The sequence below is a fragment of the Watersipora subatra genome, chromosome 1, assembly GCF_963576615.1.
Source record: "Watersipora subatra chromosome 1, tzWatSuba1.1, whole genome shotgun sequence".
Lineage (NCBI taxonomy): Eukaryota > Metazoa > Bryozoa > Gymnolaemata > Cheilostomatida > Watersiporidae > Watersipora > Watersipora subatra.
The window spans coordinates 59,031,954-59,052,354 of NC_088708.1; the positions used below are offsets into that span (position 1 = coordinate 59,031,954).

At 37.5% G+C, this 20,401-nt stretch overlaps 1 protein-coding gene across 2 annotated transcripts in view; it reads left to right on the forward strand.

Annotated features, from left to right (window-relative positions):
* Positions 1-20,132, forward strand: part of LOC137402981 (protein polybromo-1-like) — a 42,288-nt gene extending 22,156 nt beyond the window's left edge. For both annotated transcript variants that reach the window (XM_068089399.1, XM_068089400.1), the window contains 17 exons: positions 89-226; positions 804-865; positions 1,829-1,952; positions 3,429-3,629; positions 6,793-6,878; positions 7,979-8,117; positions 8,229-8,330; positions 8,645-8,878; positions 9,496-9,683; positions 10,952-11,127; positions 13,103-13,278; positions 14,666-14,833; positions 16,288-16,407; positions 16,591-16,861; positions 17,177-17,368; positions 18,094-18,325; positions 19,627-20,132. In XM_068089399.1, the coding sequence (XP_067945500.1) occupies positions 89-226; positions 804-865; positions 1,829-1,952; positions 3,429-3,629; positions 6,793-6,878; positions 7,979-8,117; positions 8,229-8,330; positions 8,645-8,878; positions 9,496-9,683; positions 10,952-11,127; positions 13,103-13,278; positions 14,666-14,833; positions 16,288-16,407; positions 16,591-16,861; positions 17,177-17,368; positions 18,094-18,325; positions 19,627-19,846 (2,829 nt within the window). In that variant the 3' untranslated portion in view covers positions 19,847-20,132. The remainder of the gene's footprint in view (positions 1-88; positions 227-803; positions 866-1,828; positions 1,953-3,428; positions 3,630-6,792; positions 6,879-7,978; positions 8,118-8,228; positions 8,331-8,644; positions 8,879-9,495; positions 9,684-10,951; positions 11,128-13,102; positions 13,279-14,665; positions 14,834-16,287; positions 16,408-16,590; positions 16,862-17,176; positions 17,369-18,093; positions 18,326-19,626) is intronic.
* The last annotated feature ends 269 nt before the right edge of the window (positions 20,133-20,401 follow it).

A 20,401-nucleotide genomic window follows, 5' to 3' on the forward strand; every position in this document is an offset into this window, starting at 1 on the left:
CTCGGATGCTGTCTTTCTGTTTCACTGGTGTGTCTCTCTTACCTAAGATGCCGCCTTTCTGTTTCACTAGTATGTCTCTCTTACCTAGGATGCTGCCGTTCTGTTGAATGAGTTTCTGAAGCGCTATGAATGCTTAGATGACCAATCACAGTATGTTGTGCCAGATGTGGCAGCGCAAGTTCAGAAGATGTTCCACTCACTCTACTCAGCTGCTATAAATCATGCGGTGAGTCATATCCTTACAGTTATAAATCATATAGTTAGTCACATTATCACTGTTACAATTCATATAGTTAGTCATATCCTTACAGTTATAAGTCATATAGTTAGTCATATTCTTACAGTTATAAATCATATAGTTAGTCATATCCTTACAGTTATAAGCCTATAGTTAGTCATATTCTTACTGTTATAATTCATATAGCTAGTCATATTCATACAGTTATATGTAATATAGTTAGTCATATTCATACAATTATTTGTTATATAGTTAGTCATATTCATACAGTTATTTGTTACATAGTTAGTCATATTCATACAGTTATATGTTACATAGTTAGTCATATTCATACAGTTATATGTTACATAGTTAGTCATATTCATACAGTTATATGTTATCTAGTTATGCATATTTTTATGGCTGTTTATAATATATACTTATGCTTATTATATATCAGCTAGTACTATTCCGTTGACATTAGATACAACAATGGTTCTGGTCAATCATCGATCTGGCGACTCGATCAAATTAAGGGATTTGAGCAAGCGTATTCTAACCTGCTTTGTATTTCATTTCCTTGCAGGATGAGGAAGGGCGGTGCTATTCTGACTCCGTGTGTGAGTTTGACCAAGAGCTGCCCACAGGGTAAGTGCAGGATCTCTATTTGATCTCTATCCTGTTTTTACGCAGAGGGTTTCTAGTTAGCAGTCCGCTTTAATCATATACTTGAGATGAACACAACTTATAGCCGTCTCCACCACCTCATATCGTATATGCTTCTCGTACCTCATATACTTGAGATGAACACAACTTATAACCGTCTCCACCACCTCATATTGTATATGCTTCTCGTACCTCATATACTTGAGATGAACACAACTTATAGCCGTCTCCACCACCTCATATTGTATATGCTTCTCGTACCTCATATACTTGAGATGAACACAACTTATAGCCGTCTCCACCACCTCATATCGTATATGCTTTTCGTACCTCATATACTTGAGATGAACACAACTTATAGCCGTCTTTACCACCTCATATCTTATATGCTTCTCGTACCTCATATACTTGAGATGAACACAACTTATAACCGTCTCCACCACCTCATATTGTATATGCTTCTCGTACCTCATATACTTGAGATGAACACAACTTATAGCCGTCTCCACCACCTCATATTGTATATGCTTCTCGTACCTCATATACTTGAGATGAACACAACTTATAGCCGTCTCCACCACCTCATATCGTATATGCTTCTTGTACCTCATATACTTGAGATGAACACAACTTATAGCCATCTCCACCACCTCATATGGTATATGCTTCTCGTACCTCATATACTTGAGATGAACACAACTTATAGCCGTCTCCACCACCTCATATCGTATATGCTTCTCGTACCTCATATACTTGAGATGAACACAACTTATAACCGTCTCCACCACCTCATATCGTATATGCTTCTCGTACCTCATATACTTGAGATGAACACAACTTATAGCCGTCTCCACCACCTCATATCGTATATGCTTCTCGTACCTTTTGACTGCTACTGATTGATTTTATTGACTCGCTTCTGTTATATCAGTCATCTGCCTTTAGGCTGACCTTTAATACAATTGGAATGAACCTGAAGAATAAGCGGTACAGGCGTCTTGATAAATTCCAGGAGGACATGTTTGCTGTCTGCGAGGGCGTGAGACAACTGTGTCGCTCTGACTCACAGGTTGGCATCAGCCTTTTTCTAGCTTTTAGATTTTTTCTCTGCATCTCAGAACTGTAAACTCATTTGGAGTTGTGTTTCTCTGCATACGCTGAGATTTTCCCTATACAGTAGATGGTTCTAGAATGTATACCTCGTATAACGTAAATTCCACTGAACGTAAATAATTTATGTAAAGTTTTTGCTTCATATTGCGTAAGAAATTCCATATAACGTAAAGCATCGAGTCAGTGCGAGTTCTCAAATTCGATGTGAATAACGAGAGTCTCATAGTTATCCTTGAAAATATTGTCTTTTTTTCTTGCCGCATTTAGACAAAAACACGACGCATAGGGATATCTCTTTTGTTTATGCTAGCGCCCTTGCAGTTTAGTGTGCCATGAGAGACTGTCAGGTATGCCGATAAAGCAAAGAGAATATGTATCCGCACAGTTGTTCAGAAATAAATAAAGGTTATTTTACTGTTCATATAACGTTAAATTCCTATAACATAAATGCTCTCGGAATGGATTATATACGTTGTAGGAGTGTCTACCGTATAACACTCACTATGTGATCGTTTTCACTGATTATTCAGGTTGAGAATATTGTTGGTTTCTATAGCGCTTGACCTTGTTTTCTGGTGAATCGATAGCCTTTGTTACTGGCTGACCAACCGCTGCCTGGTTTTACCTGAGGCTAATGTAGAAAATGTTACTTATTCTAACCATAGTATTGGACAAGCTATGATCTGTGAGGTCTGTTGCTATTATTTATTGTTAAGTCTTTACAAGCTGTTTATACAGTTTGTGCCATAAATCAATAATAATGTGGAAGTTCACTACGAGTCAGAGATGTAAATTACCAAGAAAGCTTTTAGGAATTAATCAAAATTCATAGACTTATTCAATGAAAGCGAGCATTAAACCCTCATGTATTTTATTGATTTAATTATCTTCTGAGTCATAAATCTATTTCTAACTCTTCTAGACCTACTAGCATTAAATAGCAAGTCTTTAAGTTACAGGAACACTATCCACTATCCACCTACCATAAATCTACAAATATGTTCATTGGTTTTGACCAGCTTGAAAACAACTTGCAGTCTCTAGTCAAGCACCCAGTCATCTTATTTTTAATCAAAATGCAGCTAAAGACGATAGCGAGAATAAAACTTATAGCATTTTTAAGCGTGTCAAACCTACATGTCTGATGGCATTGTTTACTCACTTTGCATTGCCCTAGTTGTATTAAAACCTAAACTTGTAGCCAATAGAATAAATATTTAAATAAAACAAAGTAAATAAACTGAATTCTTCCCCATATATAAGAGGTAGCCAAAATGGACATAAAAATTTTGAGCTTTTCATGGCAACTTAATTATTTAAGTACCGTTGTACTTAATTACTGTTGTACTTAATTACTTATCAAGTGTTATCCTGATGACTCCTCCCTTGAAACTGGTCATTACCGACTGCTGCTTCCTGTTTGATTGTATAGGCATTTGAGGACAGCATTGAGGTACAAAAGATGTTCATAACTGCTAGAGATAATTTCTGTCGTAACGGAGAAGGTGCTGGATTTTCTTCACCCGCCATCTCGTACACGCCAAGAAATCTCAGCAAGTCTATCGAAGAGCTCATTGCTCAGAAGCAAGCTGAGGAATCGCCAGCTGAGAGCGATGAGGTCACTAAGCGAAAGGTTTGTATATATGATGTTATCTCACCTAACTTTACTCTCCTGTAGTACCTTACCTTACTCTCCTGTAATACCTAACCTTACTCTCCTGTAATACCTAACTTTACTCTCCTGTAATACCTAACTTTACTCTCCTGTAATACCTAACTTTACTCTCCTGTAATACCTAACCTTACTCTCCTGTAATACCTAACCTTACTCTCCTGTAATACCTAACCTTACTCTCCTCTAATACCTAACCTTACTCTCCTGTAATACCTAACCTTACTCTCATGTAATACCTAACCTTACTCTCCTGTAATACCTAACCTTACTCTCCTGTAGTATATAACCTTACTCTCATGTAATACCTAACCTTACTCTCTTATAATACCTAACCTTACTCTCCTGTAATACCTAACCTTACTCTCATGTAATACCTAACCTTACTCTCCTGTAATACTTAACCTTACTCTCCTGTAATACCTAACCTTACTCTCCTGTAGTATATAACCTTACTCTCATGTAATACCTAATCTTACTCTCCTATAATACCTAACCTTACTCTCCTGTAATACCTAACCTTACTCTCCTGTAATACCTAACCTTACTCTCATGTAATACCTAACCTTACTCTCAGGTAATACCTAATCTTACTCTCCTGTAATACCTAACCTTACTCTCCTGTAATACCTAACCTTACTCTCCTGTAATACCTAACCTTACTCTCCTGTAATACCTAACCTTACTCTCATGTAATACCTAACCTTACTCTCAGGTAATACCTAATCTTACTCTCCTGTAATACCTAACCTTACTCTCCTGTAATACCTAACCTTACTCTCATGTAATACCTAACCTTACTCTCCTGTAATACCTAACCTTACTCTCCTGTAATACCTAACCTTACTCTCATGTAATACCTAACCTTACTCTCATGTAATACCTAACCTTACTCTCATGTAATACCTAACCTTACTCTCAGGTAATACCTAATCTTACTCTCCTGTAATACCTAACCTTACTCTCCTGTAATACCTAACCTTACTCTCCTGTAATACCTAATCTTACTCTCCTGTAATACCTAACCTTACTCTCCTGTAATACCTAACCTTACTCTCCTGTAATACCTAACCTTACTCTCCTGTAATACCTAACCTTACTCTCCTGTAATACCTAACCTTACTCTCATGTAATACCTAACCTTACTCTCATGTAATACCTAACCTTACTCTCAGGTAATACCTAATCTTACTCTCCTGTAATACCTAACCTTACTCTCCTGTAATACCTAACCTTACTCTCCTGTAATACCTAACCTTACTCTCCTGTAATACCTAACCTTACTCTCCTGTAATACCTAACCTTACTCTCATGTAATACCTAACCTTACTCTCAGGTAATACCTAATCTTACTCTCCTGTAATACCTAACCTTACTCTCCTGTAATACCTAACCTTACTCTCCTGTAATACCTAACCTTACTCTCCTGTAATACCTAACCTTGCTCTCCTGTAATACCTAACCTTACTTTCATGTAATACCTAACCTTACTCTCATGTAATACCTAACCTTACTCTCAGGTAATACCTAATCTTACTCTCCTGTAATACCTAACCTTACTCTCCTGTAATACCTAACCTTACTCTCCTGTAATACCTAACCTTACTCTCCTGTAATACCTAACCTTACTCTCCTGTAATACCTAACCTTACTCTCCTGTAATACCTAACCTTACTCTCATGTAATACCTAACCTTACTCTCATGTAATACCTAACCTTACTCTCAGGTAATACCTAATCTTACTCTCCTGTAATACCTAACCTTACTCTCCTGTAATACCTAACCTTACTCTCCTGTAATACCTAACCTTACTCTCCTGTAATACCTAACCTTACTCTCCTGTAATACCTAACCTTACTCTCATGTAATACCTAACCTTACTCTCAGGTAATACCTAATCTTACTCTCCTGTAATACCTAACCTTACTCTCCTGTAATACCTAACCTTACTCTCATGTAATACCTAACCTTACTCTCCTGTAATACCTAACCTTACTCTCCTGTAATACCTAACCTTACTCTCATGTAATACCTAACCTTACTCTCATGTAATACCTAACCTTACTCTCATGTAATACCTAACCTTACTCTCAGGTAATACCTAATCTTACTCTCCTGTAATACCTAACCTTACTCTCCTGTAATACCTAACCTTACTCTCCTGTAATACCTAACCTTACTCTCCTGTAATACCTAACCTTACTCTCCTGTAATACCTAACCTTACTCTCATGTAATACCTAACCTTACTCTCATGTAATACCTAACCTTACTCTCAGGTAATACCTAATCTTACTCTCCTGTAATACCTAACCTTACTCTCCTGTAATACCTAACCTTACTCTCCTGTAATACCTAACCTTACTCTCCTGTAATACCTAACCTTACTCTCCTGTAATACCTAACCTTACTCTCCTGTAATACCTAACCTTACTCTCCTGTAATACCTAACCTTACTCTCCTGTAATACCTAATCTTACTCTCCTGTAATACCTAACCTCACTCTCCTGTAATACCTAACCTTACTTCCATGTAATTGCAATAACGTTTGTGCGGCTGTTTTTATTGTTATATTATTGCTCACAGAAACATTCACAACATGAAATGACTTCATAGAAAAGACAGGCTTTCAACAGATTTAATACATAGAGAATTGAAAGGTTTCATGAACAGATCCAGTGTACACTAGTCGTCTTCACTAGTCGTCTTCATAAATTTCTTACAAGTGAGAGTATTTTTGGCCACATATAACTAGTTGTTTGTGTGAAGCGCTGTTGTTGTCATAATTTCGAAGTGAAACTTGGATAAATCTATCTTGCTTTGGAAATGAATAAAATGGAATCAATGTTATGTTTACTGGAGTCAACTATTTTAGCCAAACACAGGTGTGTCAGTTTTATCTCTTCCAATGTAGACCAGCATGCTCGTTTTAGCATGTCATGCAGCAAACGCATTGGCTGTGCAAAAAACACGTTTTATCAAACCTAAATACCTTCTACTAATTTGTAATTACGATAAAACATTACCAATGTTTTTGATGAAATGTTGAGTTTTAAAACAATCATAACCATCAGGACTGTTTTCTCTGTCTCGTGCACTAGTGTCAATGAGATTAGTTCTACAGGTTCCAGAGCAGTATGAAAGCCTAGTGGAGCTAGAGAAGGATGGAAAAGTGTACAAAGTTGGAGACTTCATCTATGTCATGGCGAGGTATGTTGTTGGCTCTAGTCAATTTGTTCAGATAAGTTAAACAGCTTTATTATAAGGAGAGAGGTCTGGCTCCTGGGAACTACAAACAGTTTAAGTGACCCATATAAATTGGGTCTTAATTGGAGCATTTCATAAGATGAGAGCCCAATTGGTTAATTTTTTTCCTTTGTTGTGGTAATGGCTTTTAATTTTTTCGGTTTAGCTTTTGGCGTACGCGCATTTACTTTCATAGAAATTATAAGACAATTCTATTTTATGAAATGAAACTCTCGTTTCCATTATTTCCTATAAAAGAACTTGATTCAGAAATCAACTGTGTCAGGCTTTAAACACATGCTGTGAATGAGTTAAGTTTAACGTCTAACATTTACCTGTGTTCTCTCCTTTAGGTCAATTTTAGCTGTTGGATTGTTTATAGTTGTCTACCTTAGCGTGTTCATCAAAACATGATAAAGACCTGATGGTGACCATCGCAATACAGTATATCAATTATAATTAGACAGGATTCAATAGTCAATATATAATCAATACTCAGCAGAGCATGTGCTTGCCAGTAGTTTCACTATAATTTGGATCATCATAACGAGAAAGCTTGCATTTTCTTGTGGTATTTGTAGTGGCGCCAGTAAAGTTTTATTGTTGCTAAAGGAGAAGGGGTTGGGGTGGGGAGAGAGGCAGGCAGCGGTGTGTCAGGCAGCGGTGTGTGACAACCTCCGCTAAGAGTCCCTTAATCAAAGCTGTTTGTAGTAAATCTCTTCTGCAGCCTCTCAATCTTCTCTTGAAATTTGTGTTTGCTCGGGTTTGGTATGGCTTGGTAGAATGGGTTTGGTATGGCTTGTCTCCAATCTATGTCATAGACATTCTCTGGAAACCTGTCACTGACAAAATGGTGCCAACAGTCCTGGAAATCCAGACCTATTAAAACACATGAATATCAGAGAGAACTTTAAGAGACGATTGTGCGAAAGTAATATTCTTTCTCTGAGGATAGATCCGCTGATCTCTTGACTATCTCTCCCATTGTTACCTAAAAGTAATTTTATTGCATTTGTGTCCAACGGGCTTATTCTATAACACATGATTTGTTACATCCATTGCAGGGAGGGTTCACCAGTACCCCACATTATGAATATTCACAGGCTTTGGAAAGACTCCAGCGGGGCTGGATGGATATATGGCAGCTGGTTTTATAGAATAGCAGAAACCTCCCACTCCACCATAAGAAAGTTTTTGCATCAGGTATTTCACTTCTGCTCAGGAATATCTTACATCACATCTCAGAACACTTTTATATATAACTGTCTGTAGCGGTTGTCGGTATGAGTTAATTCGCATGCTATATCTTTACAGGAGGTGTTTGTCACCCATGCCTATGACACAATACCGCTATCCTCTGCTATCGGAAAATGCTACATCATGTATATCAAGGACTACCTATGCAACCAACCACAGGTATACCATAAACAAAATTTCATGAGCTAACTACTCAGTTAGTAACAGGTTAGACCAGGGGCGGGCAACGGGCGGCCCGCGGCCCTTTTCTTGAAAAGGTTGCCCACCCCTGGGTTAGACAGTCAACATTGTTTTCTCTGTAATGCTAGAGTAGATAATGTAACAGCATGAAGCGTGTTTTGATGAAAGATGAGACAGACAGGTAGTTGTACTAATTAAGGAGAGATCCTATTTACACATATTTAACAGTTGTTTTTCTAGAACATTGACTGTTCGCTGTTGTCTTGTCATCATAGAGTTATTGCTGTCCGTAGGACTTTGATGCCGCTGATGTCTATGTCTGTGAGTCCAAATACAATAAGAAACTAAAGGCATTCCACAAGCTCAAATCTCTCAGCGGCTTGGTGAAGCCTATGGAAGGAGTAAACTTGATATCTCGTCCTATTCCAATCGTGCCTTCTAGGGTTGCCTCTCCTAGCACTGCAGACCCTTCCAGCAAACTCGCACCTATTCCATTTTCCAACAAGCCTATTGTCAAGGAGCTCAAGGTACTCATATTGCTTTTGACTATTTCTCTTCTAATAGCTCTATGTCATTTATATTAATGATTTTGTTGGCTTTTTCTTAGTTTTTTCCAAATTCTTTTAACTGTATTACTTAGCATTTACATGCGTTAAACTTTTGTTACTCGTTTACACTGAAATTTAATCTAGTTTGTTAGTCTTATTCGGAGTTGTTCACTCGTTAGTATGCTCCACCTGTTGTTATCCTAGTATGTTGGTATGCTCCACCTGTTGTTATCCTAGTATGTTGGTATGCTCCACCTGTTGTTATCCTAGTATGTTGGTATGCTCCACCTGTTGTTATCCTAGTATGTTGGTATGCTCCACCTGTTGTTATCCTAGTATGTTGGTATGCTCCACCTGTTGTTATCCTAGTATGTTGGTATGCTCCACCTGTTGTTATCCTAGTATGTTGGTATGCTCCACCTGTTGTTATCCTAGTATGTTAGTATGCTCCACCTGTTGTTATCCTAGTATGTTAGTATGCTCCACCTGTTGTTATCCTAGTATGTTGGTATCTCGCAGCGTTTTTTTGTTGAAAGTTTGTATGTCTTATTCGGAGTTGTTCACTCGTTACTATTTCCATTACTTTACTCCACCAGTCTGTGACCATAGAAGTGAATGATGGGGAGCAGGGCTGCACATACTATGAACAGTTTGTAGCTGAAAATGGCAGCACATATAAACTCGGGGACTTTGTCTACCTCAGCCCATCAGCACTTGCACACAGTCATACAAGTTCTGGACCTCCTCCTATCGCACGCATTGAGAAACTCTTCCGAGACCCCCGGTAAGAGATGCTCTCAATTGTGCCCTTAGACAACCAGGACAACTCCAAAGCTGACTTGCCTAGGCTTTAATTGACTCTCTGAGTACAGTCAACCCTTAATTCAAGATCTTCTCTGTATGAGAGTTTTTTAGCTGAAGTAAAAGTTGCGCTAATTAAAGTCTCTCCATACGAAGTACTTCTAACATACGATGTCTGAAATTTCTTGCAACCACATTTTGCATCCATACCAATACAAATCTTTGCAAATACTTTATCACTCTCTGCATCACTCTCTACATCACTCTCTACATCACTCTCTACATCATTTACTACATCACTCTCTATATCACTCACTGCATCACTCTCTACATCACTCTCTACATCACTCTCTACATCATTCTCTACATCACTCTCTACATCATCCACTCCACCACCCTCTACATCACTCTCTACATCACTCTCTACATCACTCTCTACATGACTCCCTGCATCACTCTCTACATCACTCACTCCATCACTCTCTACATCACTCTTTACATCACTCACTCCATCACTCACTGCATCACTCACTGCATCACTCTCTACATCACTCTTTACATCGCTCACTCCATCACTCTCTACATCACTCTTTACATCACTCACTCCATCACTCACTGCATCACTCTCTACATGACTCCCTGCATATACCTTGTATTTTCATCTTCGTGGCGATCGTAAACGCCTTCTGTCTGACACGGACCATGAAAATAACTTGCCGCTTGGTCCACCTACTATGATTACTTCTGAAAGCTTTTATCGTCATTTTCTTTATCATAGCTCCTATTGCTAGCATCTCCACATTACCTCCATTTATTCATTCATTCAGTAATGCAAACATAAAAACGTTTTTCACTTTAGTCTTTTACTATTACTCGTTTAATTGAATTTTTACATATGATTAAGGTTTTTTAACAAGTTTTTCACATTGTAGTTTTGTACAATATCATTGTTTTAATGCTACATGTATATATAATTACATGAAGTGTTTATCATCGTTCTTTGGGCTTTAGAACAAATTAAACAAATTACTATGAATTTTTTAAAATGATAGTTACTATAATATGTCACAGATTTAATATGTGAAGCAAATATCAGATTGGATAAACTTGGTAAATTGACGTTTAACTGTATTCAGCTAGTAGCATATTTTTTAAATAATTCAGAATAAATAGACAAGGTGTTGCTTGTCAGCAATACATTAGAGGTGCTCTGTTCTATCGCTAAGTCACCACAGTGTCTAATGTTTGCAGGGGATGGTACGTTTTTGTTGGTACACTCTTCTTGAGGCCAGAAATGATAGAGCATACTCCAGCTCGTCTTTTTTACCAAAGAGAAGTCCTCTTATCAGCTGCGGAAGAGAAGACCTATAACCTCGCCTCTGTGGTTGGAAAGTGCTGCGTCCTATATAGCAAGGACTTTGCCAGTTGTGAGTTTTATCGTTGTCGTATTCCTACCTATAACTTATAGGGCCAGGCATGACAAAATGTTGAAACAATACCTATTATATATCCTACACCTATATGCTTATCCTATACCTGGGTATAGGATAAGCACTCATCCATTCCTTCGTGTATTTTAATTAATCCAATAAAACATTTTTAGCATTCACCGAATGTGTTTCTTGTAAGACAAGCGTTCAGTTATCGTCTCTTAAAAACATTCTTACTAAAAAGTAAACACTCTTAAAAAGATATTAAGATTTCAGGCCACTGCTTTTGCTAGCGCATCATCACAAATGATTATTCATACTATCCAATAGCATACTATCTAATAACATACTACCCAATAGCATACTATCCAATAGCATACTGTCCAATAACATATTATCCAATAGCATACTATCCAATAGCATACTGTCCAATAGCATACTATCCAATAGCATACTATCCGATAGCATACTATCCAATAGCATACTATCCAATAGCATACTGTCCAATAGCATACTTCCTACATGTAGAAAATCCAAAAGCGCTGTAAAATATTTATCACTAACACAAAACTTGAACAAAAAATTATTAAAGCTTTTTTATATCTCGCAAGCTGAGCGATTCTCATATCATTAGCTGTGTCATGCAAGACAAATGGCTAGCATCATTTCTTATGGTGCTACCCTAGGACACGTATGTATTTGCCTCATCTAACTTTCGCGGAGTCATCCTCTCGCGAAAATTTCATGTGCGAAACTAAACTATCATAACGAACGAGCGAAAACGCGAAATTAAATAGCTTTGTTCATTGATAGTCCAAGAAACAAGTGGCAGCAAGTGATCAAATTGCATTATCGACCTCGCCCACACCATTCTACCTGCGGTTCACAACTACAAGCAAATTGAAATTTTTTTCTTATCGGTTAACCAGGCATGTATTCCTTGGGGCAGCTAGCCGGCTGAGCCGTCCCAATTTTTTAGGAACTTTCCGCGGCTAAGTACAGTAAAACTCGGATAACTTTCCCTCGGATAAAATGTAACATTTCATCTCAAACACAAGGTTAGCTCGAACGGATTTGTTTGTTCCGTTCCCACGCAATGATAAATTGCTTCAGATAACTCGACCTCAACATCATTTATTCGCAAAGTTATTTGCCCAACGGCTATGGAGACGGTTTTTATCGCCGTAGAATATCACTTTATTCCAAGCCATGGAGACAAACATCAACCTTTGGTAGTTCTTAGGCGTCATTATCATAATCAGTGGCAAAATATTCTGGTTAACAACCTTTATAAAGGTTTGCAAAATATCAAGTTTTACCAAACATCCGCTTGGCCATGTCTCATCGAAAGCGTGGAGACTTCCGTATGAACTTAAAATAAAATCAGCAAAATTTATCTTTGTTAAAACGCTCAAAAGAAAAAGATGTCTTTTTTCTGAGCGTTTTAACTACGGTCAAGTTTTGTCTATTTTAGTTTAAAAACGTCTCGTCAGTCACATCACTTAAAACCAAACCAAATCTCAAAAAATAGAAAAATGTTGATACTTTCCAATAAAATTTTTTAAAACTTCACATGAGAGGCCTGGCTAAGGCCCTACATAAGAAAAACCTGTTGGGGGCTTACACCGCCCCCTCAACACCCTCAGGTGTTCATAACTAGTCGCCTAACATTAGCCGCCCCAACCTGCAACCAGTGAATACAGGCCTGCGGTGAACTGAACCTGAGGAATCTAATTATGTTTGTTCCACTGCATTTATTTTCACATCACTATATTTTCGCACTCGTCAGAACTGCGAAATTAAGGTGCAGTGAAATTTTACTCTGTATGCTACTCACGAAACTAAATACTAGTGAAATATAAGTGTCCTAGGGTAGGTGACTATCACATTGGAGAAAATCTTTGTTTGCTCTCAGCTTTTTTTCCACTTCCAAAAACATGTGAGTTTCAGTATAAACTAACTTGCCATGTAGATCGACCAACCGAATTCTCGGAAGAGCACATCTATGTCTGTGAGTGGAAGTACAAGAAGGGAGATGGAGAAAATTCTACTAGAAAACTTAGTAAGGGTCTGAAAGCTCCACCCGTCTCTAACCAAGTCTGTGAGGATGAACTTTGCTATTTCCCGAAGAAAATTTCAATCAAGAGGGTGAGCAAGTAACTATGTTTTTAGGATTCCGATTATGATTTGGATAGCTATAACAGATAAAATAACAGATTTATTGTGAAAGTTTGAGCAAAGGTTTCAGGTATTGAGTAAACTTGAGCACAAATGTGGCCTTTATTCCATTCACTAATTATAGTTAAGCCGTTTGATAGGCTGCCCTACACTGAACTCGAGCTTATTGACTTCAGCGGCCCGATTCTACTATGAAGGATAAATTTTGGTTCCTTGCATTGAATATGTTTTATTATTATCTCATACTAGGTTACCCCAAGTTAACAACCATGGTTGCAAAGGTGTTATCTATGTTTGGGCCTACTTTTCTTTTTGAACAGGTGTTCTCTGTAGCCAGAAATAATAAAACAAAGATACACTCAAGGATAACAAATAAACACTTGAATGCCATTGTTAAATGTAGTGCTACTCAGAATTTCACAGCTAATACTGCTGCACTTGAGAAGGCAAAAAGATGCCAAGTTTCAGAAGCAAGTGTGCTGCAGTGGTGTAGAGAGGGGAGAGAGGAGTGTAGTTGGAGAGAGAAAGTGTGAATACACAAAATTTGTTTTCACTCATAAATACAGAGAATTAAAAACAAGATTAGTCTGGTTTTGTATTAAAATCAATCAAAATTGTACGGCATATTTTTAGCTATTTGATCTGATGTAGTCTAATCTTATTGCCCTGGCACTGCTATAACTTTTTATTTTATTTATTTAACTTGTGTTTCTTTATTTATTTTACAGCACTATGAAATTTAAGGCGAAAATATCTTCATATCGCCTACTTTAGTTTGTTTAGTGTGGTGAGTTGGTTCAAGTGTATACCATAAAACTTATTTGAACGCTGGTTCTCCTATAGTGGCGGTCAAATAGAGGTGGTGTTCAAATAAAGGTGGCGTTCAAATAGAGGTTTTACGGTAACTGCATTCACTCAACTATGAAAATAAACCAGTTCACGCATTCACCGCCAAATATGAAAATTATAATTCATTGTTTGTGAATAAGTGTGTTGTGCCTATAAAACATCCCTTGATTATAATATGTAGAGTAGGCTACAAATGTCGGCTGAATGATCGAGCATTTACTTAAAAAACAAAGATAAATCTTTGGAGAACTTTGTGATTCTTTTACCGATCTGGCCACCTGAGAAGTGAGAGTATGGATCTGTCCCAGAGCCAAACTGAGTTTGACATGCCTGACCTACACTTAGGAAATTCATTCCAAAAAAGTTTGGGTGTATAATGATTGTCATGTTGACTTTTATATCGTCTCTTCATCTTTTCAAGTTCCTACACAACTATGCGCGTACCTTTGGTCATCGTGTGAAGGTTAATTATGACTTATTTTTAGTGATGAATTTTTGTTGTTGGCAGGTTCCCTCACCTCAGCTGTTTAAGCTGTGCGCGGAGTCTTACATTCAGGACCAAGAGGAAAATGATAGCAGAGAACAATCCAGAACACCTCAAGGACATTTTGAGCCTGCAGCTCAGGAGACTCCACGGACAGTTCCTTCACCTGTGGCCGATGGAGCTACTAAAAAGGTATTTGTGTTCTCTATACTTTCGCCGCTAGGATATTGTATATTGTGATGCAGTTCAGTTTCTTTGTAAAACCGTAGTGTTCATGCTCTTGGAAACCATGGTGAAGTTGAACTATAAAATTCCTTTTTATAGAGATATATTAATACAAGGAATGTTTTGTAAAAAGTCATTGAAATTTGATACAATTATGTTTTTGTATTATATATAATTGTATTATTAAAACAATTATTGTATTATTAAATACAATTATGACAAGACTTATTGTCTATTGTAATTTTACATTTCATTGCTCTACACAAATCGCTGCTGTAGGAATCGTTAATCCTTTTTTGCTATATACCCTCGAAATTTCAAGTTAGTATATTTACAGTCATATCTTGACATACAAGCTTCATTCGTTCTGGCGCTGAGCTCGTCAATTTACTCGAATCTCAAGGCAATATTTTCTATATCAAATAACCAAATACAAATTAATCTGTTTCCCTACTAAAAGAACCATCTAAAAGCAGGATATTATGGTATGACAACATGTTTTAAATTGTTGTAATTCACTACCTACGCTATCAAAGCAACAAATACTTATTTGGTGGTTATGATCTGCGATAAAATATAACGCTACTATGAACAGTACTGTATGGAGTTCTTATCTTCGAGACATACATAGTGGCTGAGGGCAGCGTGAAAGGGACTTGGACAGCAAGACTTTCGGTAAACTAAACTTTTTGATGCTACGTAACATAACATAAACTTTGAATTCAACTTACATGAGTTACTTACTAAACACACACTTAAAGCTAAGTTATAATCTCTTACTAAACTTAACTCAAATTTTGTCTTCATTTTAATTTTTGATTGTCTTGTTTTGGCTTCGCTTTCTTTGCCTCACTTTCCCTATAACTTTTAGCCCACCTTTTTAAAACTTTTTTTAAACTGACTTGATGAGAAAGACCAAGTTATGCTGTTCGTGAAAGTGGCCTCCTGCATACTTGAGTGGCCGCATCGAGAACTGGCTCGCATGCTCGTATCTCACAGTTGTCTTGAATTTTAATGTCGGGAACTCTTATGTCGAGGTATGACTGTATAGTAATAATATAGTATAGTGGAAACTCTACTTATGAAAATCTCTACGTATGAACTTTTTAAGTTACAAAAAGTATTTTCGTAAAAAGATGTTTGTAGATACGAAAGGCCAAAGGCCCGTTTGCTTTGTTTTGTTGTTTCGTTTCGTATTTTAAACATGATCAAATCAACAGATAGTATTTAAGGTAATTGTCTCTCATCCTATTTAAAAATAGAATATAAAAATACATAAATATGCAAGACTATAGCACGGGTCTGTTTTTAAACAGGAGTGGTCAAGTGATTAAATTAAACTGTTAGTGTTATAGACGCTGTAATATCACTGATGTCTTGGTATCTCATCTAATGCATAGAAGTTCTTCTATTTGGTGCAGAAGAAGAAAAAGCACCATGTGACGAGCTTTCAGCTTTTTGCAAATGAGATTCGCAGAGGAATTCAAGATGAGCATCCTGGTGCATCATTTGGTGAAGTCAGTCGCCTGGTAGCTGCTAGGGTAAGACAAGTCTCCAGCTTGTCACTACATTTCATAGGATATTTTTCCTCATGTATTTACTCATGCTATCACGCTTCATCAAATTTACTTGTTCAATTCTTTTTTATCGGTTTTCTCATACATGTGGTACACAAAGATAAAATCGCTTTGTCCGTTGTGCATCTTACAATTCATTTGCTGTAGTGGCGCGGTCTACCTGATAGCAGAATACAGGAGTACAAGGAAAAAGCAGTCAAGTTACAGAATGAAGCTAAAGCTAGAGAGGCGAAGGAGGCAGCCGAAAGAAGTGCTATGGAGGCTGCGAGTCGACAGGCTCCCCCTCCAACTCAGTTTAATAAAGATATGTTTCCTCAGGCTACTGGACAGCAACCTATACCAACTCAGCCAACTCATGTTCCTCAGACCTCTGGTCAATACCTGCAGCATGCTCCCCGCATGCAGCAAGTTGGTCCAGGTAGGTTGGTGTCTGGGTTGTTCACTTTTTTATCTCTCACGTGTTGGTTGTCATGGGAAGTCGTGGGTGTCAAGGTTTGATTAATTGACGCTATGGCCTGACTTCTTTCGCTCATGATGGCAGACAACTTCAATATAATATTTTCTGAGGCTCTTTGATAGTAAGTTGGTACAGAGTTACTCTTGCTTCAATAGCTCAAGCAAACAGCCTTTCATTGCATGTTTGTTTATTTTTTAGTTTATACCCGTTCTGTCGATTACTTTCTTGCTTTTCTGTGCTACATTTCAATATCAGTCTTCCACATTTGTTTTGTAGGAGGTGTAATGGTGCAGGGAGCGCCTATGCAACAAGTCTTCACTCCGCAACGCCCCATGTTAATAACCCAAGATGGCCAGCAATGGCAAGGTGGGCCACCGAGTGCCCCTCTTCATCAGCAACCTATATACACCCCTCAGGCTACCATGCCTCAAGGTGTGATGCAATTTCATGGCCAACCAAATGTGTCCGGTAAGAATGATTATGAGGCTACTGTTTTGTTATGTAATAAAGGGATACGCCGTAAAACTTCTTTTTGAACGTATTGGCCTTCTATTTTGAATCCTTCTCTCATAGTGACGTTTTATTACAGGTGACGTTCAAACAGAGATTGTCGCTGTATTTTTTGACTCGCTTATGAGAGTTTTGGGAAGATAAATTTAATCCTTTTTCGGTTGAAGCGATGTCAATGTCGCCTATATTTTGCATTCTCTTTCAAGTGGAGCAACATCGGCCGACATGCCGTCAGCCATGGCATTTTCAGTAAACCATTTTGAATTTACATCAAAGTATTAAACTGTATTAAACAAGGAACAATTAGCCGGATACAGTTATTAATTATTTCGATGACGTGCTTTCAAAATTTTAAAGAAAAATCATAACGCTTTTGGAGTTAGAAAACGGGCTTTGATACGCCATAACAATAGCTAAGCGCTTTAAAGTCTTCAGGTAAGATTGTAAGCCACATTGTGGATGATCTTATGACAATGGATTGGAATTAGACCATAATGATTTTGAATCAGAATATAGCTCTGATGATTGCAACGATCAATCTTTTTAGGATCGTCACTGAAACCATCGCTGAAACCATGGCAACCACTATAGCAACAACGAAAAAATTATAATTATCATAACATTATTAGTACCATTTTGTGGGCACAGGTCATTTTAATAAGTGAGTGTAACTGCTTGTACAGGATCCCCTATGCATAGACCAAGCCCTGCACAGACCCCAGACACTGCGCTAACCCAGCAAGGACAGCAGCCCATGCAAGTATTCCAAATGATGCCAGTGAGTCAACCAACTGTGATCCCAGCGCAGCAGACATCCCTTGCGTTACCCGCAGCCCCTCCTCGACCACCTAGTCCAAAGTTTGTGAGCGTTGATCTTCCTCCTTCAAAGATAGCGCACTCTGACATCTATCTCAGGTGAGCTGTCCACATACAAGTCATTTAAAGTCTGTTAGTGTGTAAGTAGTTCCTTCTGACAACATAAATATAACAACACAGTAATTTTACATACCGTAAATTCCAGCGTACAAGTTGACCCCGCATATAAGTCGAGATCTGAAGTTTGGTTTAAAGGTTTTGATTTTGACATATACCTGCCATATAAGTCGACCTTCCTTCTTTGGCTCAATTCGTTTGATTGATTTGGCTCATAGTTATGATAGACAATAGAGGTGCAAGGAAATGGTATTAAAAATGTCATCAGCGAAAACGCCGATTTTTTGTGCTATCAGCAATAAAAATAAGTTAACAGAAGAATGAGTGAGGAAGGTTTTAGTGATGACCACAAGGCACGAAAAACAATACTTCACCATCATATTGGCCCGCCTCGCCAATAGAACGAAACTGCCAGCTTTGATAATGTGTACGTTTTCACAGAAAGGCTATGCGGTCAGACAGATTTCTGTCAAGAATTGTGATTCACGTGTAAGGAAAAGGATGGCTGGATGATAGTGGCTGTGTCAAATGGACTACTGGAAAAAAGCATTAAATTCGAAAAAAACACATTATTCCAGAAGAAAACCTAGCGATGACAATTTGAATTGTGAAGAATGGGACTTTCTGTTTGATCCATCTCATGTTGAGTAGGATTACTAGTATTTTACTATTTTATAAATAAATCTTTATATGTCATGTCATGTAACTTTGATTTGCAATGATTTTTTGAAGTTGAATTTGAGTACTAGAATTTGTGTTGTGAAAAATGTGACTGCCATATAAGTAGAGAATGGATTTTTAAGCTTAAAATTTGGTGTTAAATTTTCAACATTTACGCCGGAATTTATGGTGTTTGCTATTGCTTTTTGTATAAGTTCTAAACATCGTAAGTATATATTTACCTTCTATATTTTATCTTTATTTTATGAGCCAAATTGAAGATTTTCTCTGAACTTCTTTTAATATCTAGAGCAACCTATTTCAGGAACTCTGTTGCACAACTCTATTGCATAGAGTTGTGCAACTCAATATTTGAAGCATGATTGCCATAGAGTTGGTCATTCTTACTATGATCTATAGCTATGAGTGATTTGGCTTCTGCTATCATCTATAATGAGTTGTGAATGCCTAATATTAACAATAATGAGTTGGTATTGCTTCGTAGTTTTAAAAAAAGGGCGGTAAGTAATCTTAAGCGAGCTGAAATATCAACTGGAAAAGCAAAAACTGATTGATGTTTATCATGAACGTTCGAATTAATACCTACAATTGTAATAATGTAGGTATATTGGGGGACTCAGGGGAGACAATCCAGTGAAAATAAGTAACTGGGAAAGAGAACTTAATCCTGAAATGATAGCTCCACCCAACCCCAATCGACTGCCAGCTGATTGGTTGGCTAATGGGCCAGGAGTCCATGAGAATACTCTCACCGCTTTGCACGCTCTCAGAGATGTTATGGTCAAAGATGCTTTTAAGCTCCAGCGCGCCTATCAGCTCTGACTCTTATCTCTACAGTAAATCATGGCCAGGATCTTGTTTTTATTTCGTATTTTAATGCAATTTATTTTATTCCATGTGTACATATTTAACAATGCATGCATGTATGTAATCTATCGTTGTCACTAGCTTGTCATGTATATAGTTTATTACCGTAGTAGTGGAAATCATTCTACTATGAGAAATAAAGGTTCATTGTAAGTGTAAAACAGAACTGTTAACTATCTATTCTGTTTAGATCTCGCTAGGCGTATACATATGCTGATATAAAATTATAAAACTCTAAAAATTCATTTTCTTTTCTTCAACTTTGTACCAAATTATTAATTTGCATATTTGAATTAGTAGCTAGCAATTTTACTAAACAACCATGTAAGCCAGCAGTTGTATATTGTCACTACAGTCACAAAACACTTCTGGAAACATACTTGTTGAAAGGCCTGTTTCAGCAAGGATGATATCACATTTACGATTTGGCATGTAACAAAAAACACAGTTTTATTGATGATTGCTAATGGCGATACAAAGATATACATACATATATTGACACATTACGTG